Below are 23,121 nucleotides of genomic sequence, written 5' to 3' on the forward strand. Positions count from 1 at the left end.
AGCTCCTTTTTGAGAGGGAGGCGTCTTCCAGTGCTCAGTCACTACCATCCATAGTCTGCACCGCACCGCGCTTCTTGGCTGAATGTGCCTCTCCCCACTGCCTGGTGAGCTCACCAGGGCAGGGACTATGTCACACCCACTTGGCATTCCTGATGCCTGGCACCACGCCTAGCAACAATGACAAGCTTTTTGGGAAAGAACTCAGAGTAGACATTTTTGAGGGTAGCCTTTTTCTTCAGGACCCCAACTAGCTGGCCAACCAAGACCTAGAAAAGGTATTAAACACTGACTGGTCTTACGGACCCTGGAGTTCTCCTCGATCTCCCGGGCTGTGACTGCAATGGTCTCCACTAGTTCGGAAACATCTGTGTCGTCACTTGCCATGCCAATGTAGATGCAGCTCTTCATACTTTTGTATTCAGGGCCTGTGGAAACAACAGACAAGCTTGGCTCCCAAGTCCTCTGATGAGGGTGAGCCCTGGGCCACTTTCCTTTATAATAACCAGGACCATGCAGAAGGAGCCTCCTTCACAGAGTGAGGAAGACACCGCTCAACAGGGAAAGGTGCGGAAGGCTATTGAGGAGGGAGGACTCGCCCTAGGAGCCGCACTTCCATCTGCACTGAGCCAAAGCTTCCTCCCAAGAGGAAACCTGTTTTCTTCTAACCATTATAGAAAATGTCCCTCCAAAGATCTTTACTTATAAAAGCAGTAATTACCCATTTTAAATGTAAGATCAGATTCCAGTTCATTTAACTTTTTCAGGAGTGCAGCATGGATATTTTCCCCCTCTGGGTCTGATTTCAAACTGTTCTTATCATCATTAGCATGTTCATACCTAAAAACAATATCAAACAACAGCACTTCAATCTAAGAGAACAAATGTCTCTTCAGACACAGGATTGTAAGTGGAATATGAGCTACTAGAGATTAACATGGATGTGAAGTGAGACAAGGGAAAGGAGCCACTGTTGTGTCTTAAGATCAAAAACTTACAAGAATATTCTAAGTCTTTGGTCCATGAAAAATCAGGAAGAAACAAGGTCTGGAGGTCTCTTACATGCCTTGAAAAACAGGAGATGGGCCTCCTTAGAGGAAAGCAGCCACAGAAGGACTGTAGAGGCTTCATGTAGAGGCCAGTGGAGAGCTCTCTTCCTTAGACCTGGGTTCTTTTGCTTATTGATTTGCAGTTCTTATATACCCAGGAGGGTAACCATATCTCAGGGTCTCCCCCTGGAACTTGCACATTGGCACATACAGACAGAGCTCACGTGGCTGCCTGCTTCACAGAACGCAATGGGGACCAAACCACCTGTGTGTGCTGGGCCTTAATACATGTCCAGAATGCCTAGGTGAGTTTTCAATAGATAACTATGCTATGACTTATATTCATCTTGGATTTCTAAGCTGGTTCACAAAATGTCCCACCCATGTGCTTGACACAGCCAGGTCATCTTCATCACGTGGCCAGCCAGACCTTTACCTGACAACCCCGATTCCAGGCCAGTTGGGGTCATCAACATATAGGAGACCTGCCATCCCTTCTACTTCCTGCTTGAACTCTTCACGCAGCTGTAGGGTACAGGTCAGGACTGGCAGTTTGCTTTCAATACAGGCTACTAGTTGATCCACATCCTCTCCTCGAGTTCCTAAAACTGAAAACATTCACAGGATGTATAAGAAATGCTTAAGGAATGGTTAACAGTGAGAAGAAGGGCTCCCCTTCTACTCTTAGCAAGGTCAAAGGCTCTAGGTACATCCAACTGGCTGCAGCTGAGGAGTTTAAAAAAAAAAAAAAAAGCCACTCAGCTAGATATGAAAGAATCACATTAAAGATTAACATAGCCAGCTGTTTCAGGTGTAAATATGCTCTCCTCCCATACAAGATTATTTATTTATTTATTTTTGGTACCAGGGATTGAGCCCAGGGCTACTTAACCCCTGAGCCACATCCCCAGCCCTTTTTATGTTGAGACCGGGTCTCATGAAGTTGCTTAGGATCTTGATAAATTTATGAGTCTGGTTTTAAATTTGCAATCCTCCTTCCTCAGCCTCCCAAGCCACTGGGATTACAGGTATGTGCCACTGTGCCCAGCTCATAGGTAATTTTAATACACAATCAAATTCTCTAATGTAGAAACCAGATTCTTCTCACAGAAAGACTGCTTTGATTAGGTCATAAATATCCTTTCACAGGTTAAACACAAAAAGGAACCACAGGTCCTCTCTCCACATTACTACAAATGGAGTGAAAGTAAAGTGTTTTGGTGGATTTGTCTGAGATGCCAGGAAGGGCAGGGGATGGTGCCAATACCATCATTTCAAGGCAAGTGCTAAGAGGTGTTAGGGCTTTGGGTGTAAGTGTCTTGGGATGCTACTCCCCCATCCTTCCCTCCATTCAGCCACGAATCCCAGCAAGCTCAGGATGTCCTCAGCTGGCTTCTCCAGCCTCAGAGACTCAGCCTCCAGGGCCAGTGGTGAGGCCATCAGCAATCTCCATAATAACGGATCTTTCTTTTTTTTTTAAGTATTTTTTTAGTTGTAGATAGACACAATCCTTTAGTTACTTTTTATGTGGTGCTGAGAATTGAACCCAGTGCCTTATATATGCTAGGCAAGCACTCTACCACTGAGCCACAACCCCAGCCCCAATGGCCTTTGTTTTTGCAGGACAAATGCCTGCATTTTCTTGCTTTCATGACTTTGAGAAAATATCATCCCCCAAAAGTTGAACACATCTCATGAAAAACCACCAAACATTTTCTGAAAATATTTAGATCATCTCTCAAAAAAAGCACCACCACATTTTTACTTTCTTCCAGATGATTTTTAAAAAACTGACACATAAAAATTGTACATATTCATAGGGTACCAGGTGATATTTTGATACATGTACACACTGTAGTGTACAAATCAGGGTAAGCATCTCTATCTTCTCACACACTTACCACTCACGGGTGGGAAAGCATTCAAAGACCTTCTACTAGTTATGAAATGTATAGAACATTATTGTCATCAGAGGTCACCCTACTGTGCAACAGGACACCACAGTTATTTCTCCTGTTGTTTAGTCTTCATTTCGCTACCGTGAGGTAATGGGGAATGTCTGGAGAGCAAGAATCTTGCTCAAGGTCCCACAGGCACTTAGTGGCTGAGAAGGAAGATACATGTCCCCAGGGCTTTGTCATGAAACACATTTTGAACTACACTGCTTTCTGAAAAGTCTAAAATGGTGGCTCTCAACCTTCACTGGCCTACTGGAATCTGTGGGGAATCTTCTGGATAGTGGGACACATGGAAGCTCTTGGAAGATGGTGCATCAGGAGAGGGCATGGCAGCTCTGTGCCCTTTCTTTATACCTTGCCTTGTATTAGGTCTTCACCTCTGAGTACCAAAACATATTGTTGTACAACTTAAATACATACAGCAACAACAAAATGCAACTGAAAAAAAAATACTGATGTCCAGGCTCCACTCCTGGACCTAAGAAATCAGATTCTCTGTTGATGGCCCAGCTGCTGGTAGTTGTTAAGTCCTGCAGGTGATTCAAACATGCAGTTGGGAGTAAGAATCATTGAAACAGAAAAACCAGGGTCACAGAATATCAGAGCATAGGAATTTGTGATTTCAGAAGTCTCATTCTATTTTTGAGATGTTACACTAGAATGTTAATCTACCTAAATGTAGTCCAAAAGAAAAGTTAAAGCCCTTCCAAAAAGAATGTTGGAGCTGGGTGTGGTGGTGCACCACTGTAGTACCAGTGACTCGGGAGACTGAGATAGGAGGATCCCAAGTTCAAGGCTAGCCTCAGCAACTTAGTGAGAGCAAAGCACTCCTGGATTTGATCCCCCGTTACCATCTCCACCCCCCAAACAGACAGACTGATGGAAACCACAGAACCAATCAGCAGCAGCGTGGACTTTAATGGACTTGGAACCACTCCCTCTGGAATAAAAATGAGGGAAATCCACGAGACTGTTTACCTGCAGCTGTCATTAAAGGGCTGAATCGTATACACGTGCCCTCGACTTCCAGGTCCATGACAGTGAGGCCACTCGCAGGTACCAGCTGTTTCAGTTGCTCTCCCAGCTGTGGGACAAGGACAGCGCATCAGCTCCTACCACATAGGACTCGAGTGTCCCCCACCTCCCCTCACCCACTCAGCCCAGATCACAGGCTCATAGAGCTGGTGTCCTTTCATATTCAGACTGTCTCTAAATACTTATGAGTTACTTGTTTTTAAAAATGGCACATTTTACATTTTTTTCTTATTAATACAAGTTAACTGTAGAAAAAAATGTGAGATGCAGGTAACCCAACACCACAAAGTAAAAATTACCCATAACACACCACTCAAAAACACCAATTGTTGATATTTGGATCTTTTCTGAGTGGAGTGTTTGTCATAAAACATGATATTCTAGAACATGACTGAGACTGTGATCCTAGTAGTACTGCAGTATCCAAAAAGCGGCTGAGCATGTAGCCTTGGACTGGCACTGTCAGCCTGCCACAGGCACACATGGACTTGGCCTGGTGCTTCTGATATGGCTTGGACCTCACCCCACACCCAAGCAGCAGCACTGCAGCCCGTATCTGCTGTTTTACAGGCGCAGACAGCAACAGTGGTCATGTGAGGAAAGTAAGGAAAGGAGGCCCAAGACTTGCCAGAGGTCACAGCATGGGAGGTGGGGATCCGATTCAGAGCAGAGCCCAGAACAAGCCCAGTGCCTTCCGAGGAGACTCCCTGCCTGTGAGTCAGATTTCTCATGCGTGACCTTGTGCTGTCTCAGCTAGGAGGCCAGGTGGTGATGCTCTGGGATGTACAAGGGAGCAGACTGGCGGTTTCCTTACCCAGCGATTCAGTGCATCGCAGGAGTGCCTCTCCCGGTTGACTGCTGAAGGTGCCGTGTTGGGTGCTGGGACAGCTTTAAGCACTGAATCTGAGGCCAAAACACAGGAGGATTCACTCTCAGAAACATGGCTAGCTAAAAGAAACATCATAGTGAAACCCCACTTCACTTAGATCACAATATGAAAACAGTCTCATATTATTGAAATCAAATGTGTCTGACAGAAGATTTAATGTTCCACACCTTTTTTCCCCTCATGAACTATGTAACAGCTGAATACAGTCACAGAAACCGAATTATTTCATTTTAAAAAATGGCTGTTTTCAAGAAATTTTGAAAGGCAATCCAAAAAAGCAAAACAAAAACAAAAACAAAAAAATCGAAGGTTAACAACCAGTCTAACCAGCATCATGCAAGGTCAGAGTTCCCAACAGCATCCACATTAGGTTTCACAAAAATTACCCTTTAGCTCTTAAATGGTTTGGGAACTTATTCATGCCTAAGAATGTGCCACACAGGCACATTCATCTTGGAGCTTACATTCTCGTTGAGGAAATGTACCATAAAGAAAACGAAAACCACGAGCTGGGGTTGTGGCTCAGAGGTAGAGTGCTTGCCTAGCATGCATGAGGCACTGGGGTTCGATCCTCAGCACATTAAAAAAAAAGTAAAATAAAGGTATCGTGTCCCCCTATAACTAAAAACAAATGGATAAATATTAAAAAAAAAACAACAACCACTATGTCATTGCTAGTGCCATGAAAGAAGGCAGGGACTCTAATACGATGGAATCATTTCAGACAGGACAGACGGAGGAGGTGGGCAGCTAGTGGAGACCTAAATGGTAAGGAACCAGTCCCTAGAAGAGCAAGAGGAAATGTGTTTGAAGTAGAGGGAAGAGCAAGTGCCATGGCCACATGCTAGCAAAGAGCATTGTAGGAATGTGGAGAAGACCAGTCTGTCTGAGGCACAATGACAAGAGGTGTCAGAGGAAGTCGGGGAAGAACATGACAGCCTCACATGGCATGGGACAGAGCCTGGGCTTCATTCAGCTGAAACATACTGATGGCTCTGGAGGGCACATACGCTGTGATTTCCACTTACAACGCTCACTCACTGCCCCGTGGATCATGGTCTGGAAGGGGCTATGTAGAAAGGAGGAAGTCAGAGATCAGCTAGATGGGGACTGTGGCCACCGAGGTAAAAAACAGTGATGCCCTGGACTAGGTTGGTGGCAGTTGGGATTTCTTTTTTTTGGTTCTGGGGATTGAACCCAAGGGCGCTTAACAATGGAGCCACATTCCCAGCCCTTTTAAATATTTTATTTAGAGACAGGCTACTGCTGAGTTGCTTAGGGCCTTGCTAAGTTGCTGAGGCTGGCTTTGAACTTGTTATCCTCCTGACTCAGCCTCCTGAGCCACTAGGATTGTAGACACGTGTTACCATGCCCAGCTGGGACTTATTTAAAAATAAAGATTCCTAGGTCTAACCTACCAAATCAAAATATCTAGGATATAGGACCCAAGAATCTTTATTTTCAAGTGACTCTTCTTAGCCAATCTAGGACTGGTCCAGAAACTGGCATTTAGTAACCACTGGTTTAATCATAACTATAATTTTTTAAAAAATTTTATTAGTTTTTTAGTGGTACTGAGGATTAGACCAGTACTAAGCAAGTGCTCTATCACGGAACTATATCCCCAGCTCAAAAATATTTTTGATTATTTAACTTGAAATATTATCAAATTTAAAGCCCTTAAATACATATATGAAAATAACCCTCTATTAAAAATGACCTACCTGAGTCTGGTAATTCCTGGAAAAATCTGAATACCACTACTGGAGAACTGAGCTCATCTTCTACCTGCAAAAACAGAAGTCTGGGATTACCAAGTGATGGCAAATTCCAAAAACCCACAGAATGAAACACTGAGTTTGGAAAATAGGCTAGAGATCTCCATTTTGTAACCAAAAGCAAAGATTTGATAAAATTTTTAGGTGTACCTATGAACCAGCCTGACAGTACTCTGTGGATTCTAGGATTAGCCTCTAACAATGTACACTGACATTAAATCAGGAAGAAATCTGAATATTAATAGAAAAACATAGTTCTACCATTAAAGATCCAAAAAGTAAGGGAAAAGTAGAGCTAGAATCATCCTACAAATGCTTTCAAGAATTCCAGAAATCATTCAGGATTTATTAAAACTTTATATACCCTCAGTGGCAGGGAGAACAAGTACTTTCTCTGCACCTTGTAAAATTTCCAGAGCAGAATGCGAGACCTGCAGGCAATATAGACACCCACAATCTAGAACTGTATATGTATTTTCTAAATATACTTACTTATATTTAGTACTCAGAATCACTACTTATACAGAACAGGCATCAATTGACCACATTAATGGATTTCATAATAGATGAAAACATTCACTGGATTATGAAAATATGGCAGAAGTTCCTGCTCTCCACTGAACAAACAAGCGGTCAGCCATCAGCTTCACCATGGGGTCAGGGTACAGTGAGCAGCAATGTCCTTGGCAGCCTCTGTGGGTGACTGAAGGTGGGGGGGCGGTGCATCTCTGGGGGAGAAGTTCTCTGAGCATTCAACAATAGCAGCACTATAACTCTAGTCATGAAACTCATGCTCCAAGGCAGAGTATGATGACTCACCCGTAGGGCCACAACAGGAAATGCTAACTCGGAAGAGACAGGAAGTAGCTGACCCCAAAACTTTTCATAAGGCCTTGTGAATATAATTCTGATTAAGATTTATATTCAAATCTGCCAATTATTTAATGAGCTAGTTCCTATGCTAATATGCTCTCAGATTCTGTTACCTCCTTTAACTTTTACATAAATAAAATTTTTAATACTTTTAAAGAAACGGGGGCTCAATATTTAAATATATCAGTGTGGTAAGCCCAATAAGCAAGTAGGAACAAAAAAGGCAGTAATTCATCTGTTCCCAATCTTCGGTTAAGGAAGAATATAATTTTTTTTTTTTTTTTTGAGAGAGAGAGAGAGAGAATTTTTTAACATTTATTTTTTAGTTTTTCGGCGGGCACAACATCTTTGTTTTTTTGTGTGTGGTGCTGAGGATTGAACCCGGGCCGCACGCATGCCTGGCGACCTCGCTACCGCTTGAGCCACATCCCCAGCCCCAAGGAAGAATAATTTGAGTGCTATGACTTCTATGTATATTACGACCGACTGCTTTCCTTGAACTCCAGACTCAAGTGTTGATAAGCCTAAGGAAGACGGCACAAGGCTATATACATAAACTTCTAGTTCTAGCAACATGGCAGACTGGGCTAACGCTGAAGTTATCAATTCTAAATATCTGAGATACTGGATTAAATATAACTACAATGATAAAAAGTTTAAACTACTGCTGGGCTCCCAACAAAGGTTAATTCAGAAAGAAGACTGTAAGCTGAGCTGCAGGGAAGGAGAAGCATGGATGGCCGGGGCCTGGCTCTCACGGCCAGGGCTGTGGGTTTTAAGGCACACATGAGGGATAGTAGTGAGTTTGCATAAAGTGTTCAAGAGCTTCTGCAGGAAAAAAGTCAATGAACAGATACATGATTTCAGAGAGTAATAAGTACACCCTAGAAGGAAAAAAACCTAGGGATAGAATGATAGATGGCAGTGGGAGGTTATCTTAGGGTGGTCAGGAAAAGCCTTTCTGAAAAGTTGATATTTGAAGTAAGATATGAAAGCTAAGAAAGCAGTCACGAGAAGAACTGGGAGCAATGGGTGTTTCTAGGCAGAGGGAGGCCGCTGCAATGGTAAACTAGGTGGTGCAGGCAGGTACTCAGGACCACACACGGTGCTCAGGAAGCATATCCCAAGGAGCAACTGCGATGGTGATAATGAGGACGACTGACAGGACCACAGTGCTTTGTGATGTTTGCCAATTATTGTATCCTCTATGAAAAAAACAGCCGCTGGAAGAAGGGATGGAACAGGGTTATGTCTGGGCTGTGTGTGGCCTTATAAAGATGCTCCAAAAGAACTGGTCATTGGTTAGGTGCAGGGGTGCACAACTGTAATCCCAGCTACTTAGGTGGCTGATGCAAGAGGATGACAAATTCTAGGCCAGACTGGGCAACTTAGAGAGACCCTATCTCAAAAATTTTTAAAGGGGGCAGTGCTGGGGATGTAGCTCAGTGGCAGAGTGCTTGCCTAGCATGTGCAAGGCCCTGAGTTTAATCTCCAATCCCCCCTCACCCCGCAAACAAACAACACAAAACCCCCAAAACCAAACCAAGAAACTGGTGATTAATTAATACCATTAAACTCCTCTTACTCAGAGGACTTGAGGAAATACTGGAGTGGGTTTGTAAAGCAGGACCAGAAAAGAATCCAGGCTCTGCATTGCCTTGATTCCCAACAGCTTTCTCAGTCTGATCCATACTTTGGGTCTTTCTCTTTGCAGTCAGTAGAATCTAACATACTTTGATTTAACAGCTGAGATCACAAGCTCAGAAGATTAAGAAAATGACTCAGTGTCATAGGGCTACCCAATGGCACTACTGAGAACAGAACTTAAAAGTCTCCTGACTTGGAATCATCCCTGTTCCTTCTCCAGTGTGATATTTGAAGTAAGGTTCCCCCATCTAGAATTCAGGTCAAGTGGATCCACGCAGAGAGTCTCCCCACCCAGCCTTGCTCTAAAGAATAAATGCACTATACCAAGTTGAGCCCCAGATAAATTCAAATATATAATCCCAGCAACTTAGGAGTTTTAAATTGAACTGTACTCTGAAGAATTATCAAAGAAACAGTCTTTTAATAAATATCTAAAATATAATGAAATTCTGAAATATAAAATAAAACATGAAAACATTCCCACCTGAACTGATACATTCTTGGTTTTTAGGACTGCAAAATTTCTCATTTCCTTGTCTCAGGATAGAGGGAGCAATCTCTGAGAGATTCATTGTAGGAAGACACGAGGAGAAGAGCAGGTCCATTTGCTTTTCTCCTCATTCTCCTTCATGCAAATGAAAACTCTGGTGTCAGAAGACTTCAGAAAAAGTAGCCCAAAGCATTCTGAGACACAGAAGGCTTTCTCATTTCAGAAGATGGGTGTTCTAGTGTTCTTGGATAGGTGAAGACGTTGGTGCTTGTAAGACCTTTGTGCAATTCTAAATCATAACAGGATAAATGGATGATATGAAAGCACTATAGGAATTTAAAAATTGCATGGTATACATTTCTCCTCTTGAGCTATCTGTGTAATGAGGTTATTAACTCACACATGTATCTCTCCAAAGATTCTGGTTTTATTTACTTGGAGCTGTTATAACTCAACTGATATATATTACATCTGTAGAAAATCATTCTATTGCTGAAGTTAAAAAAAAAAAAAGTTACTTATTTCAAAAACAGAGGCAATTATATACTATACCAAGATTTTGATGTGGTTCACTTTCTTCAAACTTTCCTGCAACCGTTGGCTCTGCAAATGACAAACAACAATTTGTGTAATTTCATTAGATTGATACAACATATTAGCAAATTTTCATGAGGGTCATTGAGGGTCTGCTAATAAGGATCTCAGGCAAACAAAGGAATCTGTAATTTGGTGATTTCTAAATTCTGACTGCCAATTTTTGCAATTCAAAATCTGCAAATATTCTTCAATCTTTCAGTTAAAATTTACATGCCCGGATTTCAAAAAAGCTCTTTCAAATGAGACATGTGAATCTGTCCTATTAGCAATGTAAGTAATTTATTTTAAAAAACTATAAAGTTTAGCTGTATGTGGTGGTGCACACCTATAATCCCAGCTACTTGGGAGGCTGATGCAGGAAAATCACAAGTTTGAGGCAGCTTGGAGAACTCAACAGACCCTGTCTCAAAATAAAAAATAAGGGCTCAGGGTGTAGCTCAATGGCAGGGTGTTTGCGTAGCGTGCACAAGGCCCTGAGTTGGATTCCCAGTTCCAGGGGAAAAGACAAAACAAAGCAAAAGCCACTTCAGTACAAACATGAGCAAGGCATGGCACTGACTGTTGGTGGAGGAGACAAGGACAACCAAGGGAACACATCATGCTTGTGTACTAGTTGGGGCATGGCTCTATCACTTGCCACCTGAGGACCAGGATAAGTCACCCAGCCTGGTGCTTACTAGCTATGACCTTGGATACATTATTTAAGCCTCTGTGCTCCAGTTCCCTCAACTTTAAGATGGCATCTTACTGGATTGTGAAAATCAAATATGCACCAATATGCATTATGTGCTCAGGAACAATGTCTAGAACACAGCGTGCACTATGGAAATGATGACCGCCATCATCACCACTGCAGAATGTCTCAACTCCAGTTCCCTTGTCACCAGGCTGGGATAACAGCAGTATGGATGCCTTAGTTCAACAGGTATTCATTGAGCATTGACTCTGGACAGCCCCTCATGAAACCTAATTTGGGGGGGGGGGGGCTCTGGGAATTGAATCCAGGGGCACTCTACCACTGAGCTATAACCCCAGCCCTTTCTTTTATTTTTTGAGACAGGGTCTTGCTAAGTTGCCCAGATGGGGCTCAAACATGCCATCCTCCTGCCTCAGTCTCATGGGGTTACAGGCACATACCACTATGCTCAGCCTAATACCTTATTTTTAATATGCTGTTATCAATGGAACTTACACCCTAGAGTAGTTTTGGGGGGTCAAATGAGTGGATGCATGTGAAGTGCTTCATCAGTGCTTGGCACTGAGTAAACACTCTGTAACTGCTACCCATGAAGATGCTGCTGCTGCTGTTAAGGAGGCGGGGGAGAAGATTGCTTTCTGCCCCCAGGGAAAGTATGAGAAAAATGGACTGTAAAGCATGAAATGACACAGAAGACCATACTGCTGAAGTCCATGCAGTTTAATGTGTGGACTTGGAACAGTGAGTCAGCAGCAGGGGATCAGTGAAATCCTCATGAGTATCTGAGATCAGCCACAGGTTTTGCTTTCAGGAAGATGCCAGAGCTGTAGTGATCTCAAGGGTTAGGTAGTTAGTGTCATCATTATTTTCCTGCACCCCACAGGCCAAAGGGAATTGAAAAACTCTCCCGAGAGCCCAAGCCTTCCCTAAATTGACTAAGTTACTAGGGCAATAAAGGCTCCTTTTTCATAAGAACCAAACCGAGACATGAGCTAATAGCACAAGAATACTATTTTAAAAATATGTTGCTTTTATAAACATAAATCTTAAAATTATTTTTTAGGGAACTATCCTATAGAATCAAAGGGCCACTGTCAGAGAAATAAGAAAATGTTAGTTTTTCTTAAAATATAAAAATAACACTCGAGGAAGTACCGATTCCCTAAGAATGAATACACACATACGTGCATGCATACACACACACACAACATTACATATAATATTCAAGAGGCAGCTGCTTGCAAGGATGCTCAATATTACATATGTAATACACACACACAAGTACATATATCTTTAAGTGCTGTGAAGCAAACCTTTGTGCAAGCTATATATATATGTGTTCTACCAATGAGCTCTATTGCCAATCCAAGAAAATATTTAAAACAATGATTTAAACATATATTTATAACTTACTGTGTGATCAGGCACTTTCATACATTAATTCATTAGGTCCTCATATAATAATCTTTGGTAAAATTATATCCCTATCTCACAGGAGAGAAAATGGAGGTGTTGAAGGTGACACCATGCTTCTGAATTTGAGTAGAGTTCAATTTTCATACCGTACAAATGCTACTTGTTTGTTTTCTAAAAGTTATAGCCTGAATGTTTGTATCACCCACAATTCCTATATTGAACTAAAACCCCAATATAATGGTATTAAAAGGTAGGGTCTTCTGGAATCTCATGAATGGAATTAGTGAAGGTATATATAAAAGGGACTGGAGTCTGTTCTCCCCTTTTGCCATGTGAAGACAGACAGAGGCACCATATATAATGAAGAGGCCCTCATCAGACACTCAATCTCTTGGTATCAGAGACTTCTCTGCCTCTAGAACTGTAAGAAATAAATTTATGGTGTTAAGTTACCTAGCTTAAGATATTTTGGTATAGCAACCAAATGGATTGGATACTTAACTACAGCATTAATTATATACTTTTCAAAATTAGAACACTTCAAATGCAAGGAGAATTAGAACTGACCCCAGAACCCTGCAATTTGGGAACCAATGCCAGGGTGTTAAAAATAGGCATGTCATCCATATTCTACCTTTAACCTTCACCTTCTGTCACCCTGAAGGATCAACCAAAGGGAGTGTTTGTTCTTCTGCATCCTCTCTCTCCCTGGAAGTTATTATGTGACTTCTTTTCTCATTCTAAGATGACAGTGGTTTTCTTTTTAATCTTTTTTTTCCCCCTCATACTGGGAATTAAACCCAGGGGTGCTCTACCACTAAGCTACACATCCAGCCCTTTCTTTTGAGACAGGGTCTCTGAAAAGTTGTCCACACTTGCCTTTAACTAGTGATCTTCCTGCCTCAATCCACTAAGTGGCTGGGGTTACAGGTGTGTGCCAGCAGGCCTATCTTCTTTTAATCTGATTTTATCCAGCCCAAAATTCTGAGTCAATGCCAGCAGCTGCTCCCAGATCTTCCAACAAGAAACATATACATACAGGGCAGGAAGTCTGATAGTTTATGAGATGGTAAATTCAGATGATGAGGTCCTGGATGGCAGGTACACAAATGCATAATTTTTCTGTCTCTGCTTTTGTCAAGGAGATTTTGTGATTCATTTAAACTTCAGGTTTCTACTCACCAGTTGACAGGCATGTTTTATCCTCTCCACAATCCCATCAAGTCCCAAGTATTGTAAAGATAACCACAGAGGCAGGGCACGAAGTTTGTCTGCTGGCTTATTTGATGTAAGACCAGCAACTAATGTCTGAAAAAGCCAATATGGGTGCATTAATCCAAGACACTGGAACCTCAGAATTATACAGTTACCATTTACACACACTTACTATGTGACAGATGCTACTACATGCTTTGTTTTCTTTAACCATTTGACCTCCCCACAACTCCACAAGGAATTCATTCCAGGTAGTTTAGTTCACAGTCCTGGCTTTATCCATAGGTTCAGAGGTGAGTGGTGGCAAAGCCAGGAAGAGAATCCAGATGGGTCATATGCCTGAGCCAGAGCTCTCGGCCATTCAAGAGGCAGCCACTTGCAAGGGTGCTCTGAGCATCGTTGAATACCCGGTCATTATCAAATGAGCAAGACATCAACTATTTTAGCAATAATCACTTAACATGTAGTTTGTATATGCCTGCCATTAACCTACTATCAGAAACAACTTCTGATTTTTAAAAAAATATCATGTTCCATCCTACTAGACAATGTGGATCAGAGGCCTTAAAATACTTAACAACTCAGTAATTCTACTTCTGGGAACCTATTCTAAGGAACAATTTAAAATACAGAAAGATGTTCATTGTCTCATTATTTCAGTAACAAAAACCTGAAAACATCCAACAAGTTCACAAGATATGATCATGATAAAAAAAACTGATACTTGAGTGGCTGATTATTATGCAGTCATAAAATGTCATAAAAAAATTCTTCCTATACATAGGGAAGTATGAGGTGCATAATAGAAAAATCTGTATGATATGGATCACCTGTGTGAAAAAAAAAAGTAAAATCAAGAAAACTTTCACTCTTTTATTCTATATTTTGTCCCTAGTCAGGCACTATGGAGCATGCCTATAATCCCAGCGATTTAGGAGGCTGGGCAGGAGGAGCACAAGTCTGAGGCTAGCCGGATTGGGAATGTATCTCAGCGGTAGCGTGCCCCTGGAATCAATCCCCAGTATTAAAAAGAAACAACCACCATCACCACCACCACCAACAAAAAAACAAGCAGACCAGAGAGAGCCATTTATCTGGATTTTTAGCCTCCAAAATTGTCCCTAAAGCCAATAATGAGTATCAGCCACTCCCCACTCCAGAGAGGACAAGCTCACCAAGGCAGGATCATCATGCTTGTAGAGAGTCACTGCAGGAACAGCTGGCAAACCCAGCCACGGTCCAGGAGTCAGTGTCATGCTATCACATTTGGTTGTAGCCTACCAAGAAGAGGAGGAATTTTCATTAGATTATCAGAACACACTAAACCCAACTCCCTCTTCCATTTAAAAACACTTTGGAAAAAAAAAAAGCCACCAAGAATTTAAAGATTTTAAGTTCCTTCTTAAAAACATTAATATTTAGTAAATCAAGAACATACCAGCACTGACGAGGAGACATAACCTAGAGCCAATGTTGCCAGATTCACACTGGAAGAAAAAACACCAATCTAAGAACTAATCATGTAATGTTACTGATTCATTAAATATGCACTTTCCAAAAAAGTGAAGGATTTTTTGCAGGGTGACATGTAAATGTCTTTCAGTTGCCGTTAGCTTATATGACAGCAAAGGAACAGGTAGATGATATAAATTCCAAGAAAACCTTGAAAATGCCTCAGGGCATATCCCTGTTTACTGAGTCAGGCGTAACCATTCTGCATCTTTCACAGCTACTCTTTCTCAGACATTGTTCTTTTGGAGATGAAAAAGAAACCTACCATGGATGATGTGGTGGGCACGATCACCACTCTGGTTGTCCTGCATCTGCTTCCCACTTTTCCCTTAAAGGCACTCCAATGGCCTTCTGAGACACACCCCAATTTCCTCTACCAGAACATGAGCTTTAGGTGGAGACATCGCCTGCTCCTGAAGTGGGCATGTAGCCTAGACTGTGCGAGCACTCCACTTCATGAGGTCTCTGCCCTGCTGGAAGGAAGGCTGCAGTCTGTGCAGTTATCATGCACTATCGTAGGAAAGTCCCTTCACTCAGCCCACACACAGGACACCGAGCCAAGGGACTGTGACTGGGGAAACACAGGTGGGAGGAAGACACTGAATTCTGGTTACAGTATATCTGAAGTCAATCCTAGTACTGGTCTTTTAAATTAAATCTCTTTTGCTTTAGTCAATTTGGGTTATTTTGTTATCTGTAACCAAAAGAACCCTTAATGATGTCACTACAGAGAGGCCTGGATGTCCATGCTTCTTCTTCTTCTTGTTTGTGGTGTTAGGGATGCCCTGGAGGTCTGTGTTCATGAAGACTATGTACAGGCCCAACAAGGAGCCATACAACCTCCTATCCACCTACCCCTCCACGTGAAGCCATATACCATACTGCTCACAGAACTCTTTCAAACGTCCAATCTTGTCTGTGTGTCCTACTGCTGCAGTTCCTAGAATAAAAGAAATAAACAGGGATATTAGAAAGAACAAATATCTCCTGAGTGTTCAAAGCTAGGAGTTTTTACATACAGTATCTCCTTAAGAGGGAAGAAACTTATTATATCACTATTTTATTAAGATTTTCTTTGTAGACTGATTTAAAATCAACTTCTACAAGTTGATTTGTAAGCTTATGTGTACTCTCCATTATATGCATCTAATTATATTATTGATTTTCTATCCACTAGACCTAATGATTTATGAGAAATAAGTCTCCCATGAAGACAGCTATGGGTTTGTCAATGGCTCGACTGTAATGTGTAAGTTTTTTTCTTTATATATTTCAAATTTCTATCCATAAGCATTCAGGACTGATCTTTTAGTAAATTATCATGTCTTTCAGGCATCTGAAGTCTATTTTACCCCACACTAATGCTCTATAGTACTTTTGTCAGCATTTGCCTAAAATATTCCTTGTCATCCTATTGTCATGTTCTGGGTTATTTTGACTCAGGTGTATCCTTTTTTTTTTTTTTTTTTTTAACAGCTATATTTATTATTTGTTCTCATTAGTTATGCATGACAGTAGAATGTATTTTGACATGTTATACATTATATATAGAGAGTACAACTTCCCATTCTTCTGGTTGTACATGATGTAGAATTACATTGGTCATTATATTCATATGTGCACATAGGAGAGTAATGTCTGATTCATTCTCTTTCCTATTCCCATTTCAGGTGTATCCTTTAGAAACAGAAATACACACACACACACACACGAACTTGGGCTTTTTTCCCCACCCAGGTTCTTTGTTAATATAGAACATACAATTTGACGCCTATTTAAACATTAAACACTTTGAGCCACTCCCTTGGTGATATGATTGCCCTACAGATTTTGTTGGACAGGTTCTTTTTCAGATGGACTTTAAATAAGACATAGAGCCATGTATTTTCCCAGCTGTCCCAAATTTCCAGTTAGTAGAGTTCCAACTAGTAAGATTTCATGCCCCTACCAATGCCAAACAAATCCAACTAAAGAAATGGCTTCCCCCTCAAAGTCTATGCCAGGAAAAGGGGTAAAATCTTTTTCTTTTTCTCATACAAATCTCAAAATTTTAAAAATATCTCAACTGACACACTTAATTTGGTTGAACCAAGGTCACACACCAACACATGACTCTTCCATCACAGTGCAGTGTTAGTGACTGGACCACATTCAGACTCCTTTTCACTTTTTATGGTAGTTGTCTACTGACTAACCCCTGGGATGTGTCTTCTGGTGACTACAATAAGGTCTCAGTGGAAAGTCACTCAGGTGCCAGTGGCAGTCCCTTCAGTCTATCAAGTGATTGAATATGGGCAGATCTGTGTTTGTCTTTATACAATAAGTCAGACAGGAAGTGGTGGTTTCCTTCCGCAATAATAGTTAAGTATTTTCTTTTTTAAAAAATAATTACTGAAGCATAATTCACAGGCAATAAAACCCAATCATTTATGTTTTATTCTTCTTGTTTTTGGCTAAGTTGCTTGGGGATTGACCCGGGTCACCCTACCACCCAGCTACATCCCCAGCCCTTTTTTTATTTTTTGTTTTGAGATAGAGCCTAAGTTGCTGAGACTGATCTCAAACTTGTGAGCCTCCTGCCTTAGCTCCCTGAGTCACTGGCATAGGCTTGTGCCACATGTCTGACATGTTCAATGAGTGTTTTTTTTCAAGGTTTTATATTTTTTAGTTGTCAATGGATCTTTTATTTATTTATATGTGGTGCTGAGGATTGAAAACAGGGCCTCCCACATGCCAGGCAAGCACTCTAGCACTGAGTGACGACTCCAGCCCAACGTTCAATGAATTTTGGCCAATGTATCTATAGTGTATAACCATCGTGATCAAGATACAGAACATTTCCATCACCTCTGAAACTCCGTTTCCCACTTCACTTGCTCTTCTCCCCAACTCCTCACTGACCCCAGACAACCCTGATCTGATTCTGTCACTATAATTTTGTCTTTTCTAGAGTTTCATATCAGTGGAACCACACACTGTGTACCTTTTTGTGTCTGGCTTTTTATACTTAGCATACTTTTGAAGTTGTTCTGCTTTGTTAGGATATCTAGGTTGTTTTGTTTATGAATATCTGCATACAAGTCTATGTGGAGGTATTTCTTTATTTCTCTGAAAGTACATGGAAGTGAGACTGATGGTTTACATGGTAATATTATGTTTTGCTCTTGAGGCACCGTCCTACTCTTTTCCAGATGGCTACAACATTTTGAACCCCTACCAACAACATATGAGAGCTCTAGTTACTCTGCTCACAAGCATTTGCCACTGTATTTTTAAATTCCCTCCACTCTATCAGAAATAGTAATATCTCATCTTGGGGTATTTTTTGTGGTGCTAAGGATAGAACCCAGGGCCTCACACATCCTAGGCAAGCATAAAAACCACACAGCTACACCCTCAGCCCTGTGATTTAAAAATTGCACTTTTCTAGTGTAATAATGTTAACCATCTTTTCAAGTGCAAGTATTTTCTTTGGTAAGTGTCTATTCAAATCTTTTCATCTTAGGTGATTTCCTCCCTGCTCCCCTCTCCGCAGTGCAGGGGATAGAACCCAGGGACCAGTGCATGCCAGGAACTCTACCACTGAGCTATATCCTCAATCCTCTTTTGTTGGTTGTAAAAACTGTACTGGCTTCTTACTGTTGAGTTGCAGGAGTTCTTTACATATTTTGGATACAAGATATATTTCTCTGAAAAACATTTTATAAATATTTCTCCATCTATAATTTGCTTTCATTTTCTTAGTAGGATCTTTTGAAGAGTAAAAGCTTTTAATTTTCTTGCCTTCTTTTTAGTGCTGGGATTGAACAAAAGACCTGGTAGATGCTAAGCATGCACTCTGCTACCGAGTTACACCCTAGCCAAGCTCTTAATTTTCAATAAAGTATAATTCATGGTTCTTATTTTTTATGCCTTAATGAATTTTTTTTCTTTTTTGAGACATTCCCAAGGATACCCCTAAATTTGTGATCCTCCTTCCTCAGTTCCCTGTGTGGCTGGAATTAAAGGCATGAAGCATCATGCCCAGTTCTAAGAAATCTTTGCCTAATCCAAGGTCACAAGACCCTTCCTGTATTTTCTTCTAGAAGTTTTTTTTAGTTAGCTTATCTTTTATATTTATGTCATTTTTATTTATTTGTTTTATTTTTTAATATTTATTTTTTAGTTTTTGGCGGACACAACATCTTTGTTCGTATGTGGTGCTGAGGATCGAACCCATGCCGCACGCATGCCAGGCGAGCGCGCTACCGCTTGAGCCACATCCCCAGCCCTTATATTTAGACCTATGAACCATTTATAATTAATTTTTATATACAAAGTGAGGTGAAGGTTTGAGGTTCAGTTTTTTCCACATGGAAATCCAATTTTTCCAAGACCACTGGTAGAAAACACCTTTCTCCTTTGAATTATCTTGGGTCTTTGTTAAAAATGAAGTGACCATGAGTGTATTTTTTTTTTTTTTTTTCAGAGTAGAAATTAGAAGTTTATTAAAGGACAGCAGAAAAGACTTCTCCCGGAGGAAGAAGGGGACCCAAGAGGTGGAATCCCCCATGAGTGTATTTCTGAACTCTCCATTCTCTTCAATTAATCTCACATTCTTAATCTCTTATTTGTAGCTCTGTGTGTGTGTGTGAAACAGAGAGAGAGAGAGAGAGAGAGAGAGAGAGAGAGAGAGAGAGAGAGATGGGAATTGAACCAAGGACCTCAGACATGCTCAGTGTGTCCCCTACCACTGAGCTTCACTCCCAGCCCTTATCTGTAGCTTTATAGGAAGTCTTGAAGTCAGACAGGGTAAATCTTCAAATTGTGTTCTTTTTCAAAATTATTTTGGCTATTCTCAGGTCCTTTAAATTTCCATATACACTTTTAGAATCAGCTAATGTATACCTAACTAAGAAACTGAAAAGAGAAGGAGAGATTTTATTATTATTTTTTAGTACTGGAGATTGAATGCAGGAATGCTTTACCACTAAACTATATCCCCAGTCCTTTTTTAAAATTTTTATTTTGAAGCAGGGTCTTGCTTAGTTGCTGAGGCTGGCCTTGAACTTGTGATCCCTATACCAGCCTCCCCGGTTGCTGGGATTATAATTAGGTGCCACTGCACCTAATAAGAAGCCAAGATTTTGATAGGAATTGAACTGAATCTACAGATTAGTTTGGAAAGAAGGGACTTAACAATATTGAGTCTTCCAATCTATGTGCATGGCATATCAATTCACTTATTTAGGACTCTTGAATTTCTTTCAGCAATATTCTGTATTTCTTGGTGCTCTGTATACACTTAGTTAAATTTATCCATAAAGTTTTCATGTTTTCTGATGCTATTACAAATGACTTTTTAAATTTCACTTTCTAGTTGTGCACTGCTAGGAGGCAGAAATTAAAAAACTTTGCTAGGTTCACTAATTAGTTCCAGTAGCTTTAATTTAGTTTCCTTTGGACTTTCTATCAATATAATCATGCCATCTACAAATAAAGACCGCTTTACTTCTTCCCTTCTAATCCATATTTTTTAAAATATTTTTCTTGCCTTACTTCACTATCTAGGACTTGAGGCACAATGTTGAATTCAATACAATAAGTGAAGCAGAAAATGGTAGTTGACCTGTTACCCTCTGAGATGGATATTCAAGAGTGATGTTTAAAAACTTAATTTAGAGAAAGGAAGCACATGAAGGAAATGAAGAAGTGTTGACAACCTAAATGAAAAAAGCATGGGCATGCACATGCGTGGGAAACGCACACATTCCCAAAACAGACCGACAACTGAAAATTTAAAAAAAATTTTTTTTTTAAGTTGTTAATGGACACAATACCATTTTTTATTTATTTTTATGTGGTGCTGAGGCTCGAACCCAGTGCCTCACACATGCCCTCTGCCACTGAACCACAACCCCAACAACTGAAAATCTAAGAGCTAAAATTAATATTATAGTTCTCACTGTCATGTGGATACAGATTGTATTATGTAATGGATCTATATTATGTAATGTATCATTAACGTATTACATTACAATTATGTAGTATAATGTATATTAAACATTTCTTAAGACTTTTCAGGAAAGCATTTAAGGTCCCTCTTGCATATTCATAATTGAAGATGCAGGTTTATGATACCTACCAGCATTTGCAACAAGCAGCAGGGGCAGTCTTCCTCGTTCTATGTCGTCTTTAATCATTTTTTCCAGGAAGGCAACATCCTGGGACCAAATAACAAACCATGAAACAGGATGCAATGAGCATAAAAACTATATAGTGAAAAATTACGACTTCCAAAAGCAGCAGATGACTCTCAAAAGTTAATCACTCAAATCTATTTACTCTTGACATTTCTATTTTCCTTAATCGGATATGAAAACCAAAATTTTTCTTGAAGGCTAATAGAAAAATCAGCTAAATGAGATAAAAGGTAAAAACTGTACATATGCAGAATATTTTTCTAGTTTTAAACACTTCAGGAAAATGTTCTCTCAACCCTCCCCAAAGAATCAACAAAATACCTATACTAATACTAAAATTAGTATAAAATTTAAAAAATGAAACTATCTTAAAAAAAGGAATGCAGAACCCTATAATCTGTCGTTTTTCCTCTGGCTTCAGTATAGAGAGGTTTATCATTTGCATGTCTAAAAATAAGCAGAAATCAACCCCAAGATTACAATAAAGAACCTCATTTTCAAAATCTGCCTATTCATAAATCCAGGCAACAGTGGTAATTCGTTAAAAGAATGAGTATCAGAAGGAATTTCTGGTGCTTATTTTGGTCGTTGTATTTCAATTTAAAATGATAGGGCTGAGTAGAGTTCGTGCTTAGCACGCACAGGCCCTGGGTTTAATGCCCAATATCCCCCCAAAATAGGGGGGAAAATGGGCAGCAGCAACAGGTGATATAGTGATTAATGATTGTAAGATTCCTTAAGAGCTAGATGCTCCTGACCTATATACTGGCCAAACTTCATGCACATATAAACAGAAGCACGAATTATAGAAATACCAAAACAATAAACAAATAAGCTAATAATTATCTGCGGGTCAGCAAACAACTTCAGGTGAAAGAAAGACAAAACTTAACTCCATATTATTTAATAAACCAAAACCAGAACTTACCATCTGATGCTGGGATCCAAACATAGTGTTACAGGGCACACGGCACAAGCAGGGGAAGGGCAGGCCAAGCTACAAGAAGAGATGTATGACTTTAGAACAAAGTTCTCTGTCACTATTCATTTATGATTGTGAAAGATGAAAGGTTGATTTTTCTTTAGAAAAATCTTTCCCCTTAGGAACTCTTAATATGTAAGTAGATATTAAAGTATCTACTTGGAAAGTCAAGCCAAACCCCCAACCAAACAAAACAGTGAATTGCCAGATGTTGTTTAAGAGGATATAATGTAAAATTTTCTAAATTAATTAATAACTGTCTTAGTACATTCTACCATATATCAAAAAACAAACACTTTTCCAAACAAAAGAAATAGTGGGCATTCTGAATGGTAATTTAGGATTCTTTCTCCAAGCATTACTGGTAAATAACACCAGCTAAAGGCATTCAAAGAACAATATCTTATTTGTGGGTCCACCCACACTTAAACAGTAATAAATATGGATCAACAGATCTTTCTTTCTTTCTTTCCTTCCTTCTCCCCAAATTTCTTTTCCTTCTCTCTGTTTCTTTCTACCAAGGATTGACGCTTAACCGCTGAGCCACATCCCAAGCCCTTTTTATTTTGAGACAGGGTCTTCTCACTAAGTTGCTTAGGGTCTCACTAAGTTGCTAAGGCAGACTTTGAATTTGTAATCCTCCTGCTTCAGCCTCCTGAATTGCTGGGATTACAGGCATGTACCACTGCTCCTGGCCAAACCTACATTTCTTAAGTGAAGTCAGTGTTAAGAATGGAGACAGGAGGGGGGTGGGCCTGGGGTTCAGCGGTAGACCGCTTGCCTAGCGCGGGCGGGACCCGGAAG

General features: G+C 40.4%; 1 protein-coding gene across 11 annotated transcripts in view; it reads right to left on the reverse strand.

Annotated features, from left to right (window-relative positions):
• The window catches only part of Pdxdc1 (pyridoxal dependent decarboxylase domain containing 1), a 37,591-nt gene that overhangs the window by 5,653 nt on the left and 8,817 nt on the right, over positions 1-23,121 (reverse strand). For 8 of the 11 annotated variants that reach the window (XM_048789539.1, XM_048789533.1, XM_048789538.1 and 5 more), the window contains 13 exons: positions 22,264-22,332; positions 21,278-21,356; positions 16,009-16,093; positions 15,080-15,128; positions 14,817-14,918; positions 13,609-13,734; positions 10,269-10,319; positions 6,653-6,716; positions 4,854-4,987; positions 3,983-4,088; positions 1,483-1,654; positions 719-837; positions 304-425 (listed from right to left, as the gene is read on the reverse strand). In XM_048789539.1, coding sequence (XP_048645496.1) covers positions 304-425; positions 719-837; positions 1,483-1,654; positions 3,983-4,088; positions 4,854-4,987; positions 6,653-6,716; positions 10,269-10,319; positions 13,609-13,734; positions 14,817-14,918; positions 15,080-15,128; positions 16,009-16,093; positions 21,278-21,356; positions 22,264-22,332 — 1,278 coding nt within the window. The remainder of the gene's footprint in view (positions 1-303; positions 426-718; positions 838-1,482; positions 1,655-3,982; positions 4,089-4,853; positions 4,988-6,652; positions 6,717-10,268; positions 10,320-13,608; positions 13,735-14,816; positions 14,919-15,079; positions 15,129-16,008; positions 16,094-21,277; positions 21,357-22,263; positions 22,333-23,121) is intronic. The other 3 variants (XM_048789536.1, XM_048789535.1, XM_015491086.2) reach the window with 1 other exon arrangement.

This window comes from Marmota marmota, unplaced genomic scaffold (assembly GCF_001458135.2).
Source record: "Marmota marmota marmota unplaced genomic scaffold, marMar, whole genome shotgun sequence".
NCBI lineage: Eukaryota > Metazoa > Chordata > Mammalia > Rodentia > Sciuridae > Marmota > Marmota marmota.